Here is a 22,590-nt window from a genome sequence, read left to right as displayed (position 1 = left end):
AAACAAAGTAGTTTTTTTAACTGGAAAAATTCCCAATTTTCCCAAAATTGCAGGAATTCCGTAATACCATTTAATTCAATTCAACATGTTACTTCTTCAACATTTGTCCACCGATTAAAAAAAATTCCAACACCAACCATTTCAACTCATTCAGTTTTTTACCATTTTCACAAAAAATCTCGCTTTTCCCGAAATTCCCAATTTTTTGGGAAATGGGACATTCTTCAAAGTTCCTCAACTCCCACATTTTACATCTGATTCAAACCGTTCCAACTTCCAAATATTCAGCCTGTTTAGGAATTGTGTGGTCTACTTCAACATTCTAAAAAAAATTCCAGGATTTCCCATAATTCCCTTTTTCCCCCCCATTCAAAATTAATTGTCCATTTTTCAAACGTCCATAATTCCCACATTCTTCAACCGATTCAAACCATTCCACCTTCAACATATTCCACCATTCTGGACATTTGAACTGTCATTTTCCAGGTTAAACAAAATTCCAGGATTTTCCAGAATTCCTGGTTTTCCAAAGCCCTATCTCCACTTTATTTTTTTGGTGACTCCTTCCACATTTTTCAACCCACTTCAACCGTTCCACCGTCAAAACATTCCTCTTAATCAGTACAAAAACAAAATTGTTTTTTGAACTGGAAAAATTCCCAATTTCCCCAAAATTCCAGGAATTACATAATACCATTTAATTCAATTCCACATGTTATTTCTTCAACATTTGTCCACCGATTTAAAACATTCCACCACCAACCATTTCAACTCGTTCAGTTTTTTACCATTTTCACAAAAAATCTTGCTTTTCCCCAAATTCCCAATTTTTTGGGAAATGGGACATTTTTCAAAGTTCCTCAACTCCCACATTTTACATCTGATTCAAACCGTTCCAACTTCCAAATATTCAGCCTGTTTAGGAATTGTGTGCTCTACTCTAACAATTCTAAAAAAAATTCCAGGATTTCCCATAATTCCCTTTTTTTTCTCTTTTTCCCCAATTAAAACAAATTGTCCATTTTTCAAACTTCCATAATTCCCACATTCTTCAACCGATTCAAACCATTCCACCTTCAACATATTCCACCATTCTGGACATTCAAACTGTCATTTTCCAAGCTAAACAAAATTCCAGGATTTTCCAGAATTCCTGGTTTTCCAAAACCCTATTTACACCCTTTTTTTTTTGGCGACTACTTCCAAATTTTTCAACCCACTTCAACTGTTCCACCGTCAAAACATAACTCTTAATCAGGACAAAAACAAAGTAGTTTTTTGAACTGGAAAAATTCCCAATTTTCCCAAAATTCCAGGAATTCCGTAATACCATTTAATTCAATTCAACATGTTACTTCTTCAACATTTGTCCACAGATTTAAAACATTCCAACACCAACCATTTCAACTCATTCAGTTTTTTACCATTTTCACAAAAAATCTCGCTTTTCCCAAAATTCCCAATTTTTTGGGAAATGGGACATTTTTCAAAGTTCCACAACTCCCACATTTTACATCTGATTCCAACCATTCCAACTTCCAAATATTCAGCCTGTTCAGAAATTGTATGCTCTACTTTAACAATTCTAAAAAAAATTCCAGGATTTCCCATAATTCCTTTTTTTTTTCTCTTTTTCCCCAATTAAAACAAATTGTCCATTTTTCAAACTTCCATAATTCCCACATTCTTCAACCGATTCAAACCATTCCACCTTCAACATATTCCACCATTCTGGACATTCAAACTGTCATTTTCCAAGTTAAACAAAATTCCAGGATTTTCCAGAATTCCTGGTTTTCCAAAGCCCTATTTCCACCCTTTTTTTGGCGACTCCCTCCACATTTTTCAACCCACTTCAACCGTTCCACCGTCAAAACATAACTCTTAATCAGTACAAAAACAAAGTAGTTTTTTGAACTGGAAAAATTCCCAATTTTCCCCAAATTGCAGAAATTCCGTAATACCATTGAATTCAACATGTTACTTCTTCAACATTTGTCCACAGATTTAAAACATTCCAACACCAACCATTTCAACTCATTCAGTTTTTTACCATTTTCACAAAAAATCTCGCTTTTCCCAAAATTCCCAATTTTTGGGGAAATGGGACATTCTTCAAAGTTCCACAACTCCCACATTTTACATCTGATTCAAACCGTTCCAACTTCCAAATATTCAGCCTGTTCAGGAATTGTGTGCTCTACTCTAACAATTCTAAAAAAAATTCCAGGATTTCCCATAATTCCCTTTGTTTTCTCTTTTTCCCCAATTAAAACAAATTGTCCATTTTTCAAACTTCTATAATTCCCACCTTCTTCAACCGATTCAAACCATTCCACCTTCAACATATTCCACCATTCTGGACATTCTAACTGTCATTTTCCAAGTTAAACAAAATTCCAGGATTTTCCAGAATTCCTGGTTTTCCAAAGCCCTATTTCCACCCTTTTTTTTGGCGACTCCTTCCACATTTTTCAACCCACTTCAACCGTTCCACCGCCAAAACATTCCTCTTAATCAGGACAAAAACAAAGTTGTTTTTTGAACTGGAAAAATTCCCAATTTTTCCCAAAATTCCAGGAATTACGTAATACCATTTAATTCAATTCAACATGTTACTTCTTCAACATTTGTCCACCGGTTAAAAAAATTCCAACACTAATCATTTCAATTTAACTTATTCAGTTTTTTACCATTTTCAAAAAAATTCTCGCTTTTCAAGAAATTCCCAATTTTTTGGGAAATGGGACATTCTTCAAAGTTCCTCAACTCCCACATTTTACATCTGATTCAAACCGTTCCAACTTCCAAATATTCAGCCTGTTCAGAAATTGTGTGCTCTACTTTAACAATTCTAAAAAAAAAATCCAGGATTTCCCATAATTCCCTTTTTTTCCCTCTTTTTCCCCAATTAAAACAAATTGTCCATTTTTCAAACTTCTATAATTCCCACATTCTTCAACCGATTCAAACCATTCCACCTTCAACATATTCCACCATTCTGGACATTCAAACTGTCATTTTCCAAGCTAAACAAAATTCCAGGATTTTCCGGAATTCCTGGTTTTCCAAACCCCTATCTCCACTCTATTTTTTTGGCGACTCCTTCCACATTTTTCAACCCACTTCAACCGTTCCACCGTCAAAACATTCCTCTTAATCAGTACCAAAAAAAAGTAGTTTTTTGAACTGGAAAAATTCCCAATTTTCCCCAAAATTCCAGGAATTACATAATACCATTTAATTCAATTCAACATGTTACTTCTTCAACATTTGTCCACCGATTAAAAAAATTCCAACACCAACCATTTCAACTCATTCAGTTTTTTACCATTTTCACAAAAAATCTCGCTTTTCCCGAAATTCCCAATTTTTTGAGAAATGGGACATTTTTCAAAGTTCCACAACTCCCACATTTTACATCTGATTCAAACCGTTCCAACTTCCAAATATTCTGCCTGTTTAGGAATTGTGTGCTCTACTTTAACAATTCGAAAAAAAATTCCAGTATTTCCCATAATTCCCTTTTTTCTCTCTTTTTCCCCAATTAAAACAAATTGTCCATTTTTCAAACTTCCATAATTCCCACATTCTTCAACCAATTCAAACCATTCCACCTTTAACATATTCCACCATTTTGGACATTCAAATAGTCATATTCCAAGTTAAACAAAATTCCAGGATTTTCCAGAATTCCTGGTTTTCCAAAGCCCTATTTCCACCCTTTTGTTTGGCGACTCCTTCCACATTTTTCAACCCACTTCAACCGTTCCACCGTCAAAATATTCCTCTTAATCACTACAAAAACAAAGTTGTTTTTTGAACTGGAAAAATTCCTAATTTTCCCAAAATTCCAGGAATTCCGTAATACCATTTAATTCAATTCAACATGTTACTTCTTCAACATTTGTCCACCGATTTAAAACGTTCCAACACCAACCATTTCAACTCATTCAGTTTTTTACCATTTTCATAAAAAATCTCGCTTTTCCCGAAATTCCCAATTTTTGGGGAAATGGGACATTCTTCAAAGTTCCTCAACTCTCACATTTTACATCTGATTCAAACCGTTCCAACTTCCAAATATTCAGCCTGTTCAGGAATTGTGTGGTCTACTTCAACATTCTAAAAAAAATTCCAGGATTTCCCATAATTCCCTTTTTCCCCCCCATTCAAAATGAATTGTCCATTTTTCAAATGTCCATAATTCCCACATTCTTCAACCGATTCAAACCATTCCACCTTCAACATATTCCACCATTCTGGACATTCAAACTGTCATTTTCCAAGTTAAACAAAATTCCAGGATTTTACAGAATTCCTGGTTTTCCAAAGCCCTATTTCCACCCTGTTTTTGGCGACTACTTCCACGTTTTTCAACCGTTTCACCGTCAAAACATTCCTCTTAATCAGTACAAAAAAGTAGTTTTTTGAACTGGAAAAATTCCCAATTTTCCCTAAAATTCCATGAATTACATAATACCATTTAATTCAATTCAACATGTTACTTCTTCAACATTTGTCCACCGATTTAAAACATTCCAACACCAACCATTTCAACTCATTCAGTTTTTTACCATTTTCACAAAAAATCTCGCTTTTCCCAAAATTCCCAATTTTTTGGGAAATGGGACATTCTTCAAAGTTCCTCAACTCCCACATTTTACATCTGATTCAAACCGTTCCAACTTCCAAATATTCAGCCTGTTCAGGAATTGTGTGCTCTACTTCAACAATTCTATAAAAAATTCCAGGATTTCCATAATTCCCTTTTTTTCCCCCATTCAAAATGAATTGTACATTTTTCAAACTTCCATAATTTCCACATTCTTCAACCGATTCAAACCATTCCACCTTCAACATATTCCACCATTCTGGACATTCAAACTGTCATTTTCCAAGTCAAACAATATTCCAGGATTTTCCAGAATTCCTGGTTTTCCAAAGCCCTATTTCCACCCTTTTTTGTGGCGACTACTTCCACATTTTTCAACCCACTTCAACCGTTCCACCGTCAAAACATTCCTCTTAATCAGGACAAAAACAAAGTAGTTTTTTCCCCCCCAATTTTTTCCAAAATTCCAGGAATTCCGTAATACCATTTAATTCAATTCAACATGTTACTTCTTCAACATTTGTCCACCGATTAAAAAAAAGTCCAACACCAACCATTTCAACTCATTCAGTTTTTTACCATTTTCACAAAAAATCTCGCTTTTCCCAAAATTCCCAATTTTTTGGGAAATGGGACATTCTTCAAAGTTCCTCAACTCCCACATTTTACATCTGATTCCAACCGTTGCAACTTCCAAATATTCAGCCTATTCAGGAATTGTGTGGTCTGCTTCAACAATTCTAAAAAAAATTCCAGGATTTCCCATAATTCCCTTTTTTTTCTCTTTTTCCCCAATTAAAACAAATTATCCATTTTTCAAACTTCCATAATTCCCACATTCTTCAACCGATTCAAACCATTCCACCTTCAACATATTCCACCATACTGGACATTTGAACTGTCATTTTCCAGGTTAAACAAAATTCCAGGATTTTCCAGAATTCCTGGTTTTCCAAAGCCCTATCTCCACTTTATTTTTTTGGTGACTCCTTCCACATTTTTCAACCCACTTCAACCGTTCCACCGTCAAAACATTCCTCTTAATCAGGACAAAAACAAAGTAGTTTTTTTCCCCCCCAATTTTTTCCAAAATTCCAGGAATTACGTAATAACATTTAATTTAATTCAACATGTTACTTCTTCAACATTTGTCCACCGATTAAAAAAAATTCCAACACCAACCATTTCAACTCATTCAGTTTTTTACCATTTTCACAAAAAATCTCGCTTTTCCCAAAATTCCCAATTTTTTGGGAAATGGGACATTCTTCAAAGTTCCACAACTCCCACATTTTACATCTGATTCAAACCGTTCCAACTTCCAAATATTCAGCCTGTTCAGGAATTGTGTGGTCTACTTCAACATTCTTAAAAAAATTCCAGGATTTCCCATAATTCCCTTTTTTTTCTCTTTTTCCCCAATTAAAACAAATAGTCCATTTTTCAAACTTCCATAATCCCCACATTCTTCAACCGATTCAAACCATTCCACCTTCAACATATTCCACCATTCTGGACATTCAAACTGTCATTTTCCAAGTTAAACAAAATTCCAGGATTTTCCAGAATTCCTGGTTTTCCAAAACCCTATTTCCACCCTTTTTTTTTGGCGACTACTTTCACATTTTTCAACCCACTTCAACCGTTCCACCGTCAAAACATTCCTCTTAATCAGTACAAAAACAAAGTTGTTTTTTGAACTGGAAAAATTCCCAATTTTTCCCAAAATTCCAGGAATTACATAATACCATTTAATTCAATTCCACATGTTATTTCTTCAACATTTGTCCACCGATTTAAAACATTCCAACACCAACCATTTCAACTCATTCAGTTTTTTACCATTTTCACAAAAAATCTCGCTTTTCCCGAAATTCCCAATTTTTTGAGAAATGGGACATTCTTCAAAGTTCCTCAACTCCCACATTTGACATCTGATTCAAACCGTTCCAACTTCCAAATATTCAGCCTGTTCAGAAATTGTGTGGTCTACTTCAACAATTCTAAAAAAATTCCAGGATTTCCCATAATTCCCTTTTTTTTTCTCTTTTTCCCCAATTAAAACGAATTGTCCATTTTTCAAACTTCCATAATTCCCACATTCTTCAACCGATTCAAACCATTCCACCTCAACATATTCCACCATTCTGGACATTTGAACTGTCATTTTCCAAGTTAAACAAAATTCCAGGATTTTCCAGAATTCCTGGTTTTCCAAAGCCCTATTTCCCCCCCTTTTTTTGGCGACTACTTCCACATTTTTCAACCCACTTCAACCGTTTCACCGTCAAAACATTCCTCTTAATCAGTACAAAAAAAAGTAGTTTTTTGAACTGGAAAAATTCCCAATTTTCCCCAAAATTCCAGGAATTACATAATACCATTTAATTCAATTCAACATGTTACTTCTTCAACATTTGTCCACCGATTAAAAAAATTCCAACACCAACCATTTCAACTCATTCAGTTTTTTACCATTTTCACAAAAAATCTCGCTTTTCCCGAAATTCCCAATTTTTTGGGAAATGGGACATTCTTCAAAGTTCCTCAACTCCCACATTTTACATCTGATTCAAACCGTTCCAACTTCCAAATATTCAGGAATATTCAGGAATTGTGTGGTCTGCTTCAACAATTCTAAAAAAAATTCCAGGATTTCCCATAATTCCCTTTTTTTCCCCCATTCAAAATGAATTGTCCATCTTTCAAACGTCCATAATTCCTACATTCTTCAACCGATTCAAACCATTCCACCTCAACATATTCCACCATTCTGGACATTCAAACTGTCATTTTCCAAGCTAAACAAAATTCCAGGATTTTCCAGAATTCCTGGTTTTCCAAAGCCCTATCTCCACCCCTTTTTTTTGGCGACTACTTCCACATTTTTCAACCCACTTCAACCGTTCCACCGTCAAAACATTCCTCTTAATCAGGACAAAAACAAAGTAGTTTTTTGAACTGGAAAAATTCCCAATTTTCCCAAAATTCCAGGAATTCCGTAATACCATTTAATTCAATTCAACATGTTACTTCTTCAACATTTGTCCACCGATTTAAAAAATTCCAACACCAACCATTTCAACTCATTCAGTTTTTTACCATTTTTAAAAAAATTCTCACTTTTCCCGAAATTCCCAATTTTTTGGGAAATGGGACATTCTTCAAAGTTCCACAACTCCCACATTTGACATCTGATTCAAACCATTCCACCTTTAACATATTCCACCATTCTGGACATTCAAACTGTCATTTTCCAAGTAAAAAAAAATTCCAGGATTTTCCAGAATTCCTGGTTTTCCAAAACCCTATTTCCACCCTTTTTTTTTGGCGACTACTTTCACATTTGTCAACCCACTTCAACCGTTCCACCGTCAAAACATTCCTCTTAATCAGTACAAAAACAAAGTTGTTTTTTGAACTGGAAAAATTCCCAATTTTTCCCAAAATTCCAGGAATTACATAATACCATTTAATTCAATTCCACATGTTATTTCTTCAACATTTGTCCACCGATTTAAAACATTCCAACACCAACCATTTCAACTCATTCAGTTTTTTACCATTTTCACAAAAAATCTCGCTTTTCCCGAAATTCCCAATTTTTTGAGAAATGGGACATTCTTCAAAGTTCCTCAACTCCCACATTTGACATCTGATTCAAACCGTTCCAACTTCCAAATATTCAGCCTGTTCAGAAATTGTGTGGTCTACTTCAACAATTCTAAAAAAATTCCAGGATTTCCCATAATTCCCTTTTTTTTTCTCTTTTTCCCCAATTAAAACGAATTGTCCATTTTTCAAACTTCCATAATTCCCACATTCTTCAACCGATTCAAACCATTCCACCTCAACATATTCCACCATTCTGGACATTTGAACTGTCATTTTCCAAGTTAAACAAAATTCCAGGATTTTCCAGAATTCCTGGTTTTCCAAAGCCCTATTTCCCCCCCTTTTTTTGGCGACTACTTCCACATTTTTCAACCCACTTCAACCGTTTCACCGTCAAAACATTCCTCTTAATCAGTACAAAAAAAAGTAGTTTTTTGAACTGGAAAAATTCCCAATTTTCCCCAAAATTCCAGGAATTACATAATACCATTTAATTCAATTCAACATGTTACTTCTTCAACATTTGTCCACCGATTAAAAAAATTCCAACACCAACCACTCATTCAGTTTTTTACCATTTTCACAAAAAATCTCGCTTTTCCCGAAATTCCCAATTTTTTGGGAAATGGGACATTCTTCAAAGTTCCTCAACTCCCACATTTTACATCTGATTCAAACCGTTCCAACTTCCAAATATTCAGCCTGTTCAGGAATTGTGTGGTCTGCTTCAACAATTCTAAAAAAAATTCCAGGATTTCCCATAATTCCCTTTTTTTCCCCCATTCAAAATGAATTGTCCATCTTTCAAACGTCCATAATTCCTACATTCTTCAACCGATTCAAACCATTCCACCTCAACATATTCCACCATTCTGGACATTTGAACTGTCATTTTCCAAGTTAAACAAAATTCCAGGATTTTCCAGAATTCCTGGTTTTCCAAAGCCCTATTTCCCCCCCTTTTTTTGGCGACTACTTCCACATTTTTCAACCCACTTCAACCGTTTCACCGTCAAAACATTCCTCTAAATCAGTACAAAAAAAAGTAGTTTTTTGAACTGGAAAAATTCCCAATTTTCCCCAAAATTCCAGGAATTACATAATACCATTTAATTCAATTCAACATGTTACTTCTTCAACATTTGTCCACCGATTAAAAAAATTCCAACACCAACCACTCATTCAGTTTTTTACCATTTTCACAAAAAATCTCGCTTTTCCCGAAATTCCCAATTTTTTGGGAAATGGGACATTCTTCAAAGTTCCTCAACTCCCACATTTTACATCTGATTCAAACCGTTCCAACTTCCAAATATTCAGCCTGTTCAGAAGTTGTGTGGTCTACTTCAACAATTCTAAAAAAATACCAGGATTTCCCATAATTCCCTTTTTTTTCTGTTTTTCCCCATTCAAAATGAATTGTCCATTTTTCAAACGTCCATAATTCCCACATTCTTCAACCGATTCAAACCATTCCACCTTCAACATATTCCACCACACTGGACATTCCAACTGTCATTTTCCAAGCTAAACAAAATTCCAGGATTTTCCAGAATTCCTGGTTTTACAAAGCCCTCTTTCCACCCTTTTTTTTGGCGACTACTTCCACATTTTTCAACCCACTTCAACCGTTCCACCGTCAAAACATTCCTCTTAATCAGTACAAAAACAAAGTTGTTTTTTGAACTGGAAAAATTCCCAATTTTCCCCAAAATTTTAGGAATTCCGTAATACCATTTAATTCAATTCAACATGTTACTTCTTCAACATTTGTCCACCGATTTAAAAAAATTCCAACACCAACCACTCATTCAGTTTTTTACCATTTTCACAAAAAATCTCGCCTTTCCCGAAATTCCCTATTTTTGGGGAAATGGGACATTCTTCAAAGTTCCTCAACTCCCACATTTTACATCTGATTCAAACCGTTCCAACTTCCAAATATTCAGCCTGTTCAGGAATTGTGTGCTCTACTTCAACAATTCTAAAAAAAATTCCAGGATTTCCCATAATTCCCTTTTTTTTCCTGTTTTTCCCCATTCAAAACGTACATCTGATTCAAACCGTTCCAACTTCCAAATATTCAGCCTGTTCAGGAATTGTGTGGTCTGCTTCAACAATTCTAAAAATTTTTCCAGGATTTCCCATAATTCCCTTTTTTTTCTGTTTTTCCCCATTCAAAACGTACATCTGATTCAAACCGTTCCAACTTCCAAATATTCAGCCTGTTCAGGAATTGTGTGGTCTGCTTCAACAATTCTAAAAAAAATTCCAGGATTTCCCATAATTCCCTTTTTTTTCTGTTTTTCCCCATTCAAAACGTACATCTGATTCAAACCGTTCCAACTTCCAAATATTCAGCCTGTTCAGGAATTGTGTGGTCTGCTTCAACAATTCTAAAAAAAATTCCAGGATTTCCCATAATTCCCTTTTTTTTCTGTTTTTCCCCATTCAAAACGTACATCTGATTCAAACCGTTCCAACTTCCAAATATTCAGCCTGTTCAGGAATTGTGTGCTCTACTTCAACAATTCTAAAAAAAATTCCAGGATTTCCCATAATTCCCTTTTTTTCCCTGTTTTTCCCCATTCAAAACGTACATCTGATTCAAACCGTTCCAACTTCCAAATATTCAGCCTGTTCAGGAATTGTGTGGTCTGCTTCAACAATTCTAAAAAAAATTCCAGGATTTCCCATAATTCCCTTTTTTTTCTGTTTTTCCCCATTCAAAACGTACATCTGATTCAAACCGTTCCAACTTCCAAATATTCAGCCTGTTCAGGAATTGTGTGCTCTACTTCAACAATTCTAAAAAAATTTCCAGGATTTCCCATAATTCCCTTTTTTTTTTCTGTTTTTCCCCATTCAAAACGTACATCTGATTCAAACCGTTCCAACTTCCAAATATTCAGCCTGTTCAGGAATTGTGTGCTCTACTTCAACAATTCTAAAAAAAATTCCAGGATTTCCCATAATTCCCTTTTTTTTCTGTTTTTCCTCATTCAAAACGTACATCTGATTCAAACCGTTCCAACTTCCAAATATTCAGCCTGTTCAGGAATTGTGTGCTCTACTTCAACAATTCTAAAAAAAATTCCAGGATTTCCCATAATTCCCTTTTTTTTCTGTTTTTCCCCATTCAAAACGTACATCTGATTCAAACCGTTCCAACTTCCAAATATTCAGCCTGTTCAGGAATTGTGTGGTCTACTTCAACAATTCTAAAAAAATTTCCAGGATTTCCCATAATTCCCTTTTTTTTTCTGTTTTTCCCCATTCAAAACGTACATCTGATTCAAACCGTTCCAACTTCCAAATATTCAGCCTGTTCAGGAATTGTGTGCTCTACTTCAACAATTCTAAATTTTTTTTCCAGAATTTCCCATAATTCCCTTTTTTTTTCTCTTTTTGCCCAATTAAAACAAATTGTCCATTTTTCAAACTTCCATAATTCCCACATTCTTCAACCGATTCAAACTATTCCACCTTCAACATATTCCACCATTCTGGACATTCAAACTGTCATTTTCCAAGCTAAACAAAATTCCAGGATTTTCCAGAATTCCTGGTTTTCTAAAGCACCATTTCCAGCTTTTTTTTTTGGCGACTACTTCCACATTTTTCAACCCATTTAAACCGTTCCACCGTCAAAACATTCCTCTTAATCAGGACAAAAACAAAGTAGTATCCCCCCCCCCCAATTTTTTCCAAAATTCCAGGAATTACGTAATACCATTTAATTCAATTCAACATGTTACTTCTTCAACATTTGTCCACCGATTAAAAAAAATTCCAATACCAACCATTTCAACGCATTCAGTTTTTTTTTTACCATTTTCACAAAAAATGTCGCTTTTCCCGAAATTCCCAATTTTTTGGGAAATGGGACATTCTTCAAAGTTCCTCAACTCCCACATTTTACATCTGATTCAAACCGTTCCAACTTCCAAATATTCAGCCTGTTCAGGAATTGTGTGGTCTACTTCAACATTCTAAAAAAAATTCCAGGATTTCCCATAATTCCCTTTTTCCCCCCCCATTCAAAATGAATTGTCCATTTTTCAAACGTCCATAATTCCCACATTCTTCAACCGATTCAAACCATTCCACCTGGTGAAAGGAGCATGGATGTTTATGCACTCACCGACCAGGCGGATGACGTTGAGGGTGGTGTTGGTAAGGATGGGTGCATTGGTCTTGTTCAAGTTGTAGTCGGACCTCTTCTTGCTTCTTATGGTCTCCCGGGACACGCTGATGCCAAGAGAAGACAAATAGATTAATATTCCCTTGCAAGGCAGCGGAACAACAAGCTCACCGGGGGGGGTGGAAATAGTTGTAATGAATCCATCAGAAGCCATTACACCATGCAGGCGACACAGAAGGACCCCTGCGGTGAGGTCCGTGAACTGGCGAGCATGAGGAAGCAGACCCCTGACACCCATCATTGAGCCACATTAAGCAGCCGTCATTACACGGCCGCTTCATTACAGGACGTGAGCGTGCCACCCGCTCGCTAATTAAGCACGCAGGATTCTTGCCTTCACATTTGCATGTTGGTGACTGGAGGCTGACGCCAGGTTAATGCACGCTGCACACCTGGCACACCTCCAATATCTGCCGTCAAATAATGACGTTTAAGTCCGGGCACAAACATGACCGTCTTGTAGTTGTGTGAATGCTCCAAACATATAGTTTTCTACACCAAAATGCATCTATTTATTGTTGTGTGAGTGCTCCAAACATACATATGGTTTTCTACTTCAAAATGCATCTATTTATTGTTGTGTGAATGCTCCAAACATATGCTTTTCTACACCAAAATGCATCTATTTATTGTTGTGTGAATGCTCCAAACATATAGTTTTCTACACCAAAATGCATCTATTTATTGTTGTGTGAATGCTCCAAACATGTTTTCAACACCAAAATGCATCTATTTATTGTTGTGTGAATGCTCCAAACATATAGTTTTCTACACCAAAATGCATCTATTTATTGTTGTGTGAATGCTCCAAACATGTTTTCTACACCAAAATGCATCTATTTATTGTTGTGTGAATGCTCCAAACATGTTTTCAACATCAAAATGCATCTATTTATTGTTGTGTGAATGCTCCAAACATATAGTTTTCTACACCAAAATGCATCTATTTATTGTTGTGTGAATGCTCCAAACATATGGTTTTCTACTTCAAAATGCATCTATTTATTGTTGTGTGAATGCTCCAAACATATTGTTTTCTACACCAAAATGCATCTATTTATTGTTGTGTGAATGCTCCAAACATGCCTTTCTACACCAAAATGCATCTATTTATTGTTGTGTGAATGCTCCAAACATACATATGGTTTTCTACACCAAAATGCATCTATTTATTGTTGTGTGAATTCCTGGTTTTCCCGAAATTCCAGGAATTCTGTCCTAACATTTCTCAATTAAAAATTGTACTATTTCAACATTTCTTGACCGATTTGAAAAAGTCCAACACCAACCATTCAGAACAGTCACATTTTCCAGCATTTTCAAAAAAAATCCCGCTTTTCCCATAATTTCCAGGGAGTTCCCATGGTAATGAATGGGACATTTTTTCAAGTTATACAATTCTTACATTTTTCAACCTATTCAAATCATTCTAACATCAACATATTCCACTCATTCTGGACATTCAAACTATTATTTTTCCATGTTAAAATTTTTTTCCAGGAATTCCCAGAAATTCATTTTTTTCAAACCTTTTTTTTCCCACCCTTCTTTCTGTCGACTACTCCTTCCACATTTTTTAACCCACTTCAACCGTTCAGCTGTCAAAACATTCCTCTTAATCAGGAAATTTAAAAAAAATAAAATAAAAAAAATTAGAAATCATTTCACAGTTGTTTTTTGAACTGGAAAAATTTCCAGTTTTCCCGAAATTCCATTTCTCAATCAAAAATGTTACTATTTCAACATTTCTCGACCGATTTGAAAAAATCCAACACCAACCATTCAGAACATTCACATTTTCTAGCATTTTCAAAAAAAGTCCTGCTTTTCCCATAATTTCCAGGGAGTTCCCATGGTAATGAATGGGACATTTTTTCAAGTTATACAATTCCTAAATTTTTCAACCTATTCAAACCATTCCAACATCAACATAATCCACTCATCCTGGACATTCAAACTATCATTTTTTCATGTTAAAAAAAATTCCAGGAATTCCCAGGAATCCCGTTTTTTCAAACCCTTTTTTTCACCCTTCTTTCTGTCGACTACTCCTTCCACATTTTTTAACCCACTTCAACCGTTCAACTGTCAAAACATTCCTCTTAATCAGGACAAACAACCAAGTTGTTTTTTGAACTGGAAAAATTCCTGGTTTTCCCGAAATTCCATAATACCATTTCTCAATTAAAAACGTTACTATTTCAATATTTCTCGACCGATTTGAACAATCCAACACCAACCTTTTTTTTTTTTTTTAGCATTTTCAAAACAATCCCGCTTTTCACAAAATTTCCAGGAAATTACCATTTAAATGAATGGGACATTTTTCCAAGTTGCACGATTCCTACATTTGTCAACTTATTCAAACCATTCCAACATCAACATATTCCACTCACCCTGGACATTCAAACTACCATTTTTCCATGTTGAAAAAAATTCCAGGAATTCCCAGAAATCCCGTTTTTTCTACGCTTCTTTCTGTCGACTACTCCTTCCACATTTCTAAACCCACTTCAACCGTTCCACAGTCAAAACATTCCTCCTAATCAGGACAAACAACCAAGTTGTTATTTGAACTGGAAAAATTCCTGGTTTTCCTGAAATACCAGGAATTCCATAATACCATTTCTCAATTAAAAATGTTACTATTTCAACATTTCTCGACCGATTTGAAAAAAATCCAACACCAACTCATTCCACACATTCACATTCAAACCATTCCAACATCAACATATTCCACTCACCCTGGGCATTCAAACTATTATTTTTCCATGTTAAAAAAAAATTCCAGGAATTCCCAGAAATCCATTTTTTTCAAACCTTTTTTTTCCCACCCTTCTTTCTGTCGACTACTCCTTCCACATTTTTTAACCCACTTAAACCGTCAAAACATTCCTCTTAATCAGGACAAAAAAAAACAAAGATGTTTTTTGAATTGGAAAAATTCCCGGTTTTCCCGAAATTCCATTTCTCAATCAAAAATGTTACTATTTCAAAATTTCTTGACCGATTTGAAAAAAATCCAACACCAACTTTAGAACATTCACATTTTCTAGCATTTTGAAAAAATAATCCCGCTTATCCCAAAATTTCCAGGAAGTTCTCATTGTAATGAATTGGACATTTTTCCAAGTTACAGAATTCCCACATTTTTCAACCTATTCAAACCATTCCAACATCAACATATTCCACTCACCCTGGACATTCAAACTATTATTTTTCCATGTTAAAAAAATTCCAGGAATTCCCAGAAATCCATTTTTTTCAAACCTTTTTTTCCCCCCACCCTTCTTTCTGTCGACTACTCCTTCCACATTTTTTAACCCACTTCAACCGTCAAAACATTCCTCTTAATCAGGACAAAAAAAACAAAGATGTTTTTTGAATTGGAAAAAATTCCCGGTTTTCCCGAAATTTCATTTCTCAATCAAAAATGTTACTATTTCAAAATTTCTTGACCGATTTGAAAAAATCCAACACTAACCATACAGAACATTCACATTTTCTAGCATTTTCAAAAAAATCCCGCTTATCCTAAAATTTCCAGGAAGTTCCCATTGTAATGAATTGGACATTTTTCCAAGTTGCAGAATTCCCACATTTTTCAACCTATTCAAACCATTCCAACATCAACACATTCCACTCATCCAAACTAACACTTTCCCAAGTTCCAAACCAAATTCCGGTTTCTCCTGGAAATTCACTCTTCTGTCAGCATTTCAGTTGAACTTCAGCATTGGAGCATTCACACACAATGCCTTCAGGAATGGCCTCTTCTAGTTAATAAGTGACTTTGCATAACTTGACAGGACATTTAATGCTTCTGCACTGACGAGCTCCTGAATAAGTAATAATGTTACATGTTTGTCCGCCGTGAACACAATGCATTTCTACTTGACATCCAAACAAAACACTCCGCACTGACTGACCCCAACCTTAGCTCAAACAACTCTAATTAGGGCCCGCATGGCCCATTGTATAAGGACTCCCACAGGGAGTCCTTATACAATGGGACATAAGGACCTATTGAATTTGTAAGGTTTTATTCTTTATTCTTCCGCCGCCACATTAAACTGTAATTTGACCCACTTAACATGCTTCAAAACTCACCATATTTGACCCACACATCAGGACCTGCAAAAATTGCCTTTAAAAAAAAAAACAACCGAACCACAAAACTCAAAATTGCGCTCTAGCGCCCCCTAGGAAAAAAAAAAACTAGACTGCCTGTAACTCCCACTAGGAAGGTCGGAGAGACATGAAACAAAAACCTCTATGTAGGTCTGACTTAGACCTACATTTCATAATAGTACATTGTCGGGCTAAAATCAAGAGGAAGTTGGCAATTCCCCCTTCAAGACAAAAAAGTACTAAAAACAGTAACTTTTGCCTCTTTGAGCTGTAATTTGACCCCCTTAACATGCTTCAAAACTCACCAAACTGAACGCACACATCAGGACTGGCAAAAATTGCGATCTTATAAAAAAACCTAACCCCAAATCTCAAAATTGCGCTCTAGCGCAATTTTGAATAAAACGCAGAAAAAACTGCTTCTCGGAAGAAAAAAATGACAAAACTGCCTGTAACTCCCACTGGGAAGGTCGGAGAGACATGAAACAAAAACCTCTATGTAGGTCTGACTTAGACCTAGATTTCATAATCGTACATCCTTGGGCAGAAATCAACAGGAAGTTGGCAATTCCCCCTTCAAGACAAAAAAGTACTAAAAACAGTAACTTTTGCCTCTTTGAGCTGAAATTTGACCCCCTTAACATGCTTCAAAACTCACCAAACTGAACGCACACATCAGGACTGTCAAAAATTGCGATCTTATAAAAACACCTAACCCCAAATCTCAAAATTGCGCTCTAGCGCAATTTTGAATAAAACGCAGAAATAACTGCTCCTCGGTAGAAAAAAATGACAAAACTGCCTGTAACTCCCACTGGGAAGGTCGGAGAGACATGAAACAAAAACCTCTATGTAGGTCTGACTTAGACCTACATTTCATAATAGTACATTGTCGGGCTAAAATCAAGAGGAAGTTGGCAATTCCCCCTTCAAGACAAAAAAGTACTAAAAACAGTAACTTTTGCCTCTTTGAGCTGAAATTTGACCCCCTTAACACGCTTCAAAACTCACCAAACTGAACACACACATCAGGACTGTCAAAAATTGCGATCTTATAAAAAAACCTAACCCCAAATCTCAAAATTGCGCTCTAGCGCAATTTTGAATAAAACGCAGAAATAACTGCTCCTCGGTAGAAAAAAATGACAAAACTGCCTGTAACTCCCACTGGGAAGGTCGGAGAGACATGAAACAAAAACCTCTATGTAGGTCTGACTTAGACCTACATTTCATAATAGTACATTGTCGGGCTAAAATCAAGAGGAAGTTGGCAATTCCCCCTTCAAGACAAAAAAGTACTAAAAACAGTAACTTTTGCCTCTTTGAGCTGAAATGTGACCCCCTTAACATGCTTCAAAACTCACCAAACTGAACACACACATCAGGACTGGCAAAAATTGCGATCTTATAAAAAAACCTAACCCCAAATATCAAAATTGCGCTCTAGCGCAATTTTGAATAAAACGCAGAAATAACTGCTCCTCGGAAGAAAAAAATGACAAAACTGCCTGTAACTCCCCCTGGGAAGGTCGGAGAGACATGAAACAAAAACCTCTATGTAGGTCTAACTTAGACCTACATTTCATAAATTGACAACCCCCAGCAAAAATCAACAGGAAGTTTGCTATTCCCCCTTCAAAATTTTTGTAAAAACCGGTCACCTTTCTTCAAACATTATCTCCTCTGAGCGCGTTTGTTGTTTCGGCTTCAAACTAAAACAGGAGAGAGATTGAACCCTTTTGATTAAAAGTTGGCGAAAGAGTTTTGATACCTGCTCCGGTTTTGATTTTATGACCCTTCAAAGAACCTCTGCGCTGATGCTGCTGTTTTTTCAAGATGGCTGCTTAAAAGCAGGAAGCACCAGCGTGCCCACACAATGCAGACAAGGTAGGTACACTAGACAAAAGTATTGGGACAATTCGGACTAAAAGTAGACAAAAGTATTGGGACACTTAGGACTACCACTGGACAAAAGTATTGGGACACATAGCATGAAAACTGGACAAAAGTATTGGGACACTTGGGACTACAACTTGACAAAAGTATTGGGACACTTACACTGCACAAAAGTATTGGGACACTTAGGAATACCACTGGACAAAAGTATTGGGACACTTGGGACTACAACTTGACAAAAGTATTGGGACACTTACACTGCACAAAAGTATTGGGAAACTTAGGAATACCACTGGACAAAAGTATTGGGACACTTAGGATGAAAACTGGACAAAAGTATTGGGACACTTACACTGGACAAAAGTATTGGGACACTTAGGAATACCACTGGACAAAAGTATTGGGACACTTGGGACTACAACTTGACAAAAGTATTGGGACACTTACACTGCACAAAAGTATTGGGACACTTAGGAATACCACTGGACAAAAGTATTGGGACACTTGGGACTACAACTTGACAAAAGTATTGGGACACTTACACTGCACAAAAGTATTGGGACACTTAGGAATACCACTGGACAAAAGTATTGGGACACTTAGGACGAAAACTGGACAAAAGTATTGGGACACTTACACTGGACAAAAGTATTGGGACACTTAGGAATACCACTGGACAAAAGTATTGGGACACTTAGGACGAAAACTGGACAAAAGTATTGGGACACTTATGACTACCACTGGACAAAAGTATTGGGACACATAGCATGAAAACTGGACAAAAGTATTGGGACACTTGGGACTACAACTTGACAAAAGTATTGGGATACTTACACTGCACAAAAGTATTGGGACACTTAGGAATACCACTGGACAAAAGTATTGGGACACTTAGGATGAAAACTGGACAAAAGTATTGGGACACTTACACTGGACAAAAGTATTGGGACACTTAGGAATACCACTGGACAAAAGTATTGGGACACTTAGGACGAAAACTGGACAAAAGTATTGGGACACTTATGACTACCACTGGACAAAAGTATTGGGACACATAGCATGAAAACTGGACAAAAGTATTGGGACACTTGGGACTACAACTTGACAAAAGTATTGGGATACTTACACTGCACAAAAGTATTGGGACACTTAGGAATACCACTGCACAAAAGTATTGGGACACTTAGGAATACCACTGGACAAAAGTATTGGGACACTTAGGATGAAAACTGGACAAAAGTATTGGGACACTTACACTGGACAAAAGTATTGGGACACTTAGGACTACAACTTGACAAAAGTATTGGGACACTTAGGACTAATACTGGACAAAAGTTTTGGGACACTTAGGACTAGAACTGGACAAAAGTATGCTGATCTTGCTGTTTTTTCAAGATGGCTGCTTAAAAGCAGGAAGCACCAGCGTGCCCACACAATGCAGACAAGGTAGGTACACTAGACAAAAGTATTGGGACACTTGGGACTACAACTTGACAAAAGTATTGGGACACTTACACTGCACAAAAGTATTGGGACACTTAGGAATACCACTGGACAAAAGTATTGGGACACTTAGGACGAAAACTGGACAAAAGTATTGGGACACTTACACTGGACAAAAGTATTGGGACACTTAGGACTACAACTTGACAAAAGTATTGGGACACTTAGGACTAAAACTGGACAAAAGTATTGGGACACTTACACTGGACAAAAGTATTGGGACACTTAGGACTACAACTTGACAAAAGTATTGGGACACTTAGGACGAAAACTGGACAAAAGTATTGGGACACTTACACTGGACAAAAGTATTGGGACACTTAGGAATACCACTGGACAAAAGTATTGGGACACTTAGGACAAAAACTGGACAAAAGTATTGGGACACTTACACTGGACAAAAGTATTGGGACACTTAGGACTACAACTTGACAAAAGTATTGGGACACTTAGGACGAATACTGGACAAAAGTTTTGGGACACTTAGGACTATAACTGGACAAAAGTATTGGGACACTTAGGACTAGCACCTGCCAAATACGCGGGCCCGACCAACGCTGCTTGCAGCTTTAATTGCCTTTGAATCTCCAACAAACAAAAAGACAAGGAAGCCATCTTCAGTGACTAACGGGCTGTGAGTCACCAATGTAGGAAGAGAGAATTCTTCATGGATTCATAATAAGCTTTTTTTTTTGCCTACTAAGCAGGGTTAAGAGGAGGTGAGCTCAAAATTATGCATGGGAAGAGAAGCGAGAATACTTCATGTCCTTTTGGAGCCTCCCTGAAATAACACGGAACTTTATCTGCCTTCCTTTTTGTGAAATGTAAAAGAGGAAATGACAAGACACCTGGATTTATCATCACACTTCACTCGACGCTCCCCCCGAGCTGCGAGTCGCCAAGAAGCGGCGCGACTGACCTCTTGAGCGGGACATCGCCCGTCTGCTCGTCAACGTAGTCCTGCTTGAGCTCCTCGGGGACGTCGCTGTCGCTGTCGTAGTCCTGATAAGCGCTCTTCTCCAGCTCGTCAGACTCGTACTTTAAAAAAAAAAAAAGAAAGACACAAAAAAGATGAGTTGTACAGAAAAACAAAAATGGACTGCGTGAATTAATAACTATGCCATGTCTGCGGGCATCTTCAGGACTCCAGTGTGCAAGATACCATATTGATATTGGTCCGACATCGGCAAAAAGACAAGAAAAGTATCGGATGATATCGGCTTGCATGTAAAGTATCCGATACAAGCCGGTTTTAAATATACTCCAATAACATACCTGCCAACTTTTGACATCAGAAAAACCTAGTAGCCAGGGTCCAGGGGTTGCAGGCCCCGGTAGGTCCAGGACAAAGTCCTGGTGGGGGGGTTCAGGCTTCGCCCCCCCGACGCAAAATGATTATTAGCATTCAGACAGGTTAAAATGTTGCTAAAACCATCACTTTTCTATCAGTCACAGTGACTTTTCAAAACAAAAATATTACAGCAAAAATCATATGGGTTGATTGACATGTTTATTCTGTAAGCTAACTTCAATAGTTTGAAATTATTTTGACAGTTAATGCCAGTTATCCTGTCAACCTTTCACAAGACTTCAATTTGTTCATTGAAAGTATAAACAGTATAAACACTTTTTACAGTAAACAAATGGTAAAACAGTACTAAACAATTCCATTAAAAAAAAAAATTGGTGTCATTATTAACTTTCTGTCCAAGCTTGTATAATCTACTGCCTTGTTCAATTGTAAAAAATATTCTGTGCCTAAAATTCACATTTCTATCACAATGATCATACTGTAAACATGGTAAGCTAACTTCATTAAAATTAATAGTCCTGTCAATAGCATGGAATTACAATTCAAATTCAGTTTTTTTGTAAGCCTTTCAAAAGAATTCAAAATATGAAAAATTAATGAAAATGAATTGAAGCCATCAGACACTTGAAAAGTGGCACATCACATCTCTAATGTAATCATTTGAACTTTTCAACAGAAATAGCACTGCAAAAATATTAAGGACATACTTCTGTATTTTGGTAGTTATGCTGTCAACATTTAACAAGATTTCTTCAACTTGGACTTGAAAGCATAAATAGTATAAAAAGTGGCAAGAAATTGGACGTTTGTTCCGCACACTTTACCGACGAAAGCTATGCTACGACAGAGATGGCAAGAATGTGTGGATATCCTGCGACACTCAAAGCAGATGCATTTCCAACGATAAAGTCAAAGAAATCTGCCGCCAGACCCCCATTGAATCTGCCGGAGTGTGTGAGCAATTCAGGGACAAAGGACCTCGGTAGCACGGCAAGCAATGGCGGCAGTTTGTTCCCGCAGACGAGCGAGCTAAACCCCCTGGATGTCTTGGCTCACACCGTCCCTTAAGCCACCGAAGATGATCAAGAGAAGAATATCGACCCTAGCTTCCCTGGCCTGCTGACATGAGGGTATGTCTACAGAATATATTAATTGATGAAAATTGGGCTGCAAAGTGCATGTTGTTGCCAAATGTATTTCATATGCTGTAAACCTAGTTCATAGTTGTTAGTTTCCTTTAATGCCAAACAAACACATACCAATCGTTGGTTAGAAGGCGATCGCCGAATTCGTCCTCGCTTTCTCCCGTGTCGT

At 36.6% G+C, this 22,590-nt stretch overlaps 1 protein-coding gene across 3 annotated transcripts in view; it reads right to left on the bottom strand.

Moving 5' to 3' along the window:
• The window catches only part of vps50 (VPS50 EARP/GARPII complex subunit), a 421,495-nt gene that overhangs the window by 138,645 nt on the left and 260,260 nt on the right, over positions 1–22,590 (bottom strand). For all 3 annotated transcript variants that reach the window (XM_061983218.1, XM_061983220.1, XM_061983219.1), the window contains exons 19-20: positions 20,884–21,002; positions 12,375–12,481 (exon numbers count right to left, since the gene is read on the bottom strand). In XM_061983218.1, coding sequence (XP_061839202.1) covers positions 12,375–12,481; positions 20,884–21,002 — 226 coding nt within the window. The remainder of the gene's footprint in view (positions 1–12,374; positions 12,482–20,883; positions 21,003–22,590) is intronic.

The sequence above is a fragment of the Nerophis lumbriciformis genome, linkage group LG21 (assembly GCF_033978685.3).
Source record: "Nerophis lumbriciformis linkage group LG21, RoL_Nlum_v2.1, whole genome shotgun sequence".
NCBI classification, from domain to species: domain Eukaryota; kingdom Metazoa; phylum Chordata; class Actinopteri; order Syngnathiformes; family Syngnathidae; genus Nerophis; species Nerophis lumbriciformis.
Note: the sequence above shows the minus strand (reverse complement) of the source record. Positions and strands in the feature narration are given on the sequence as shown.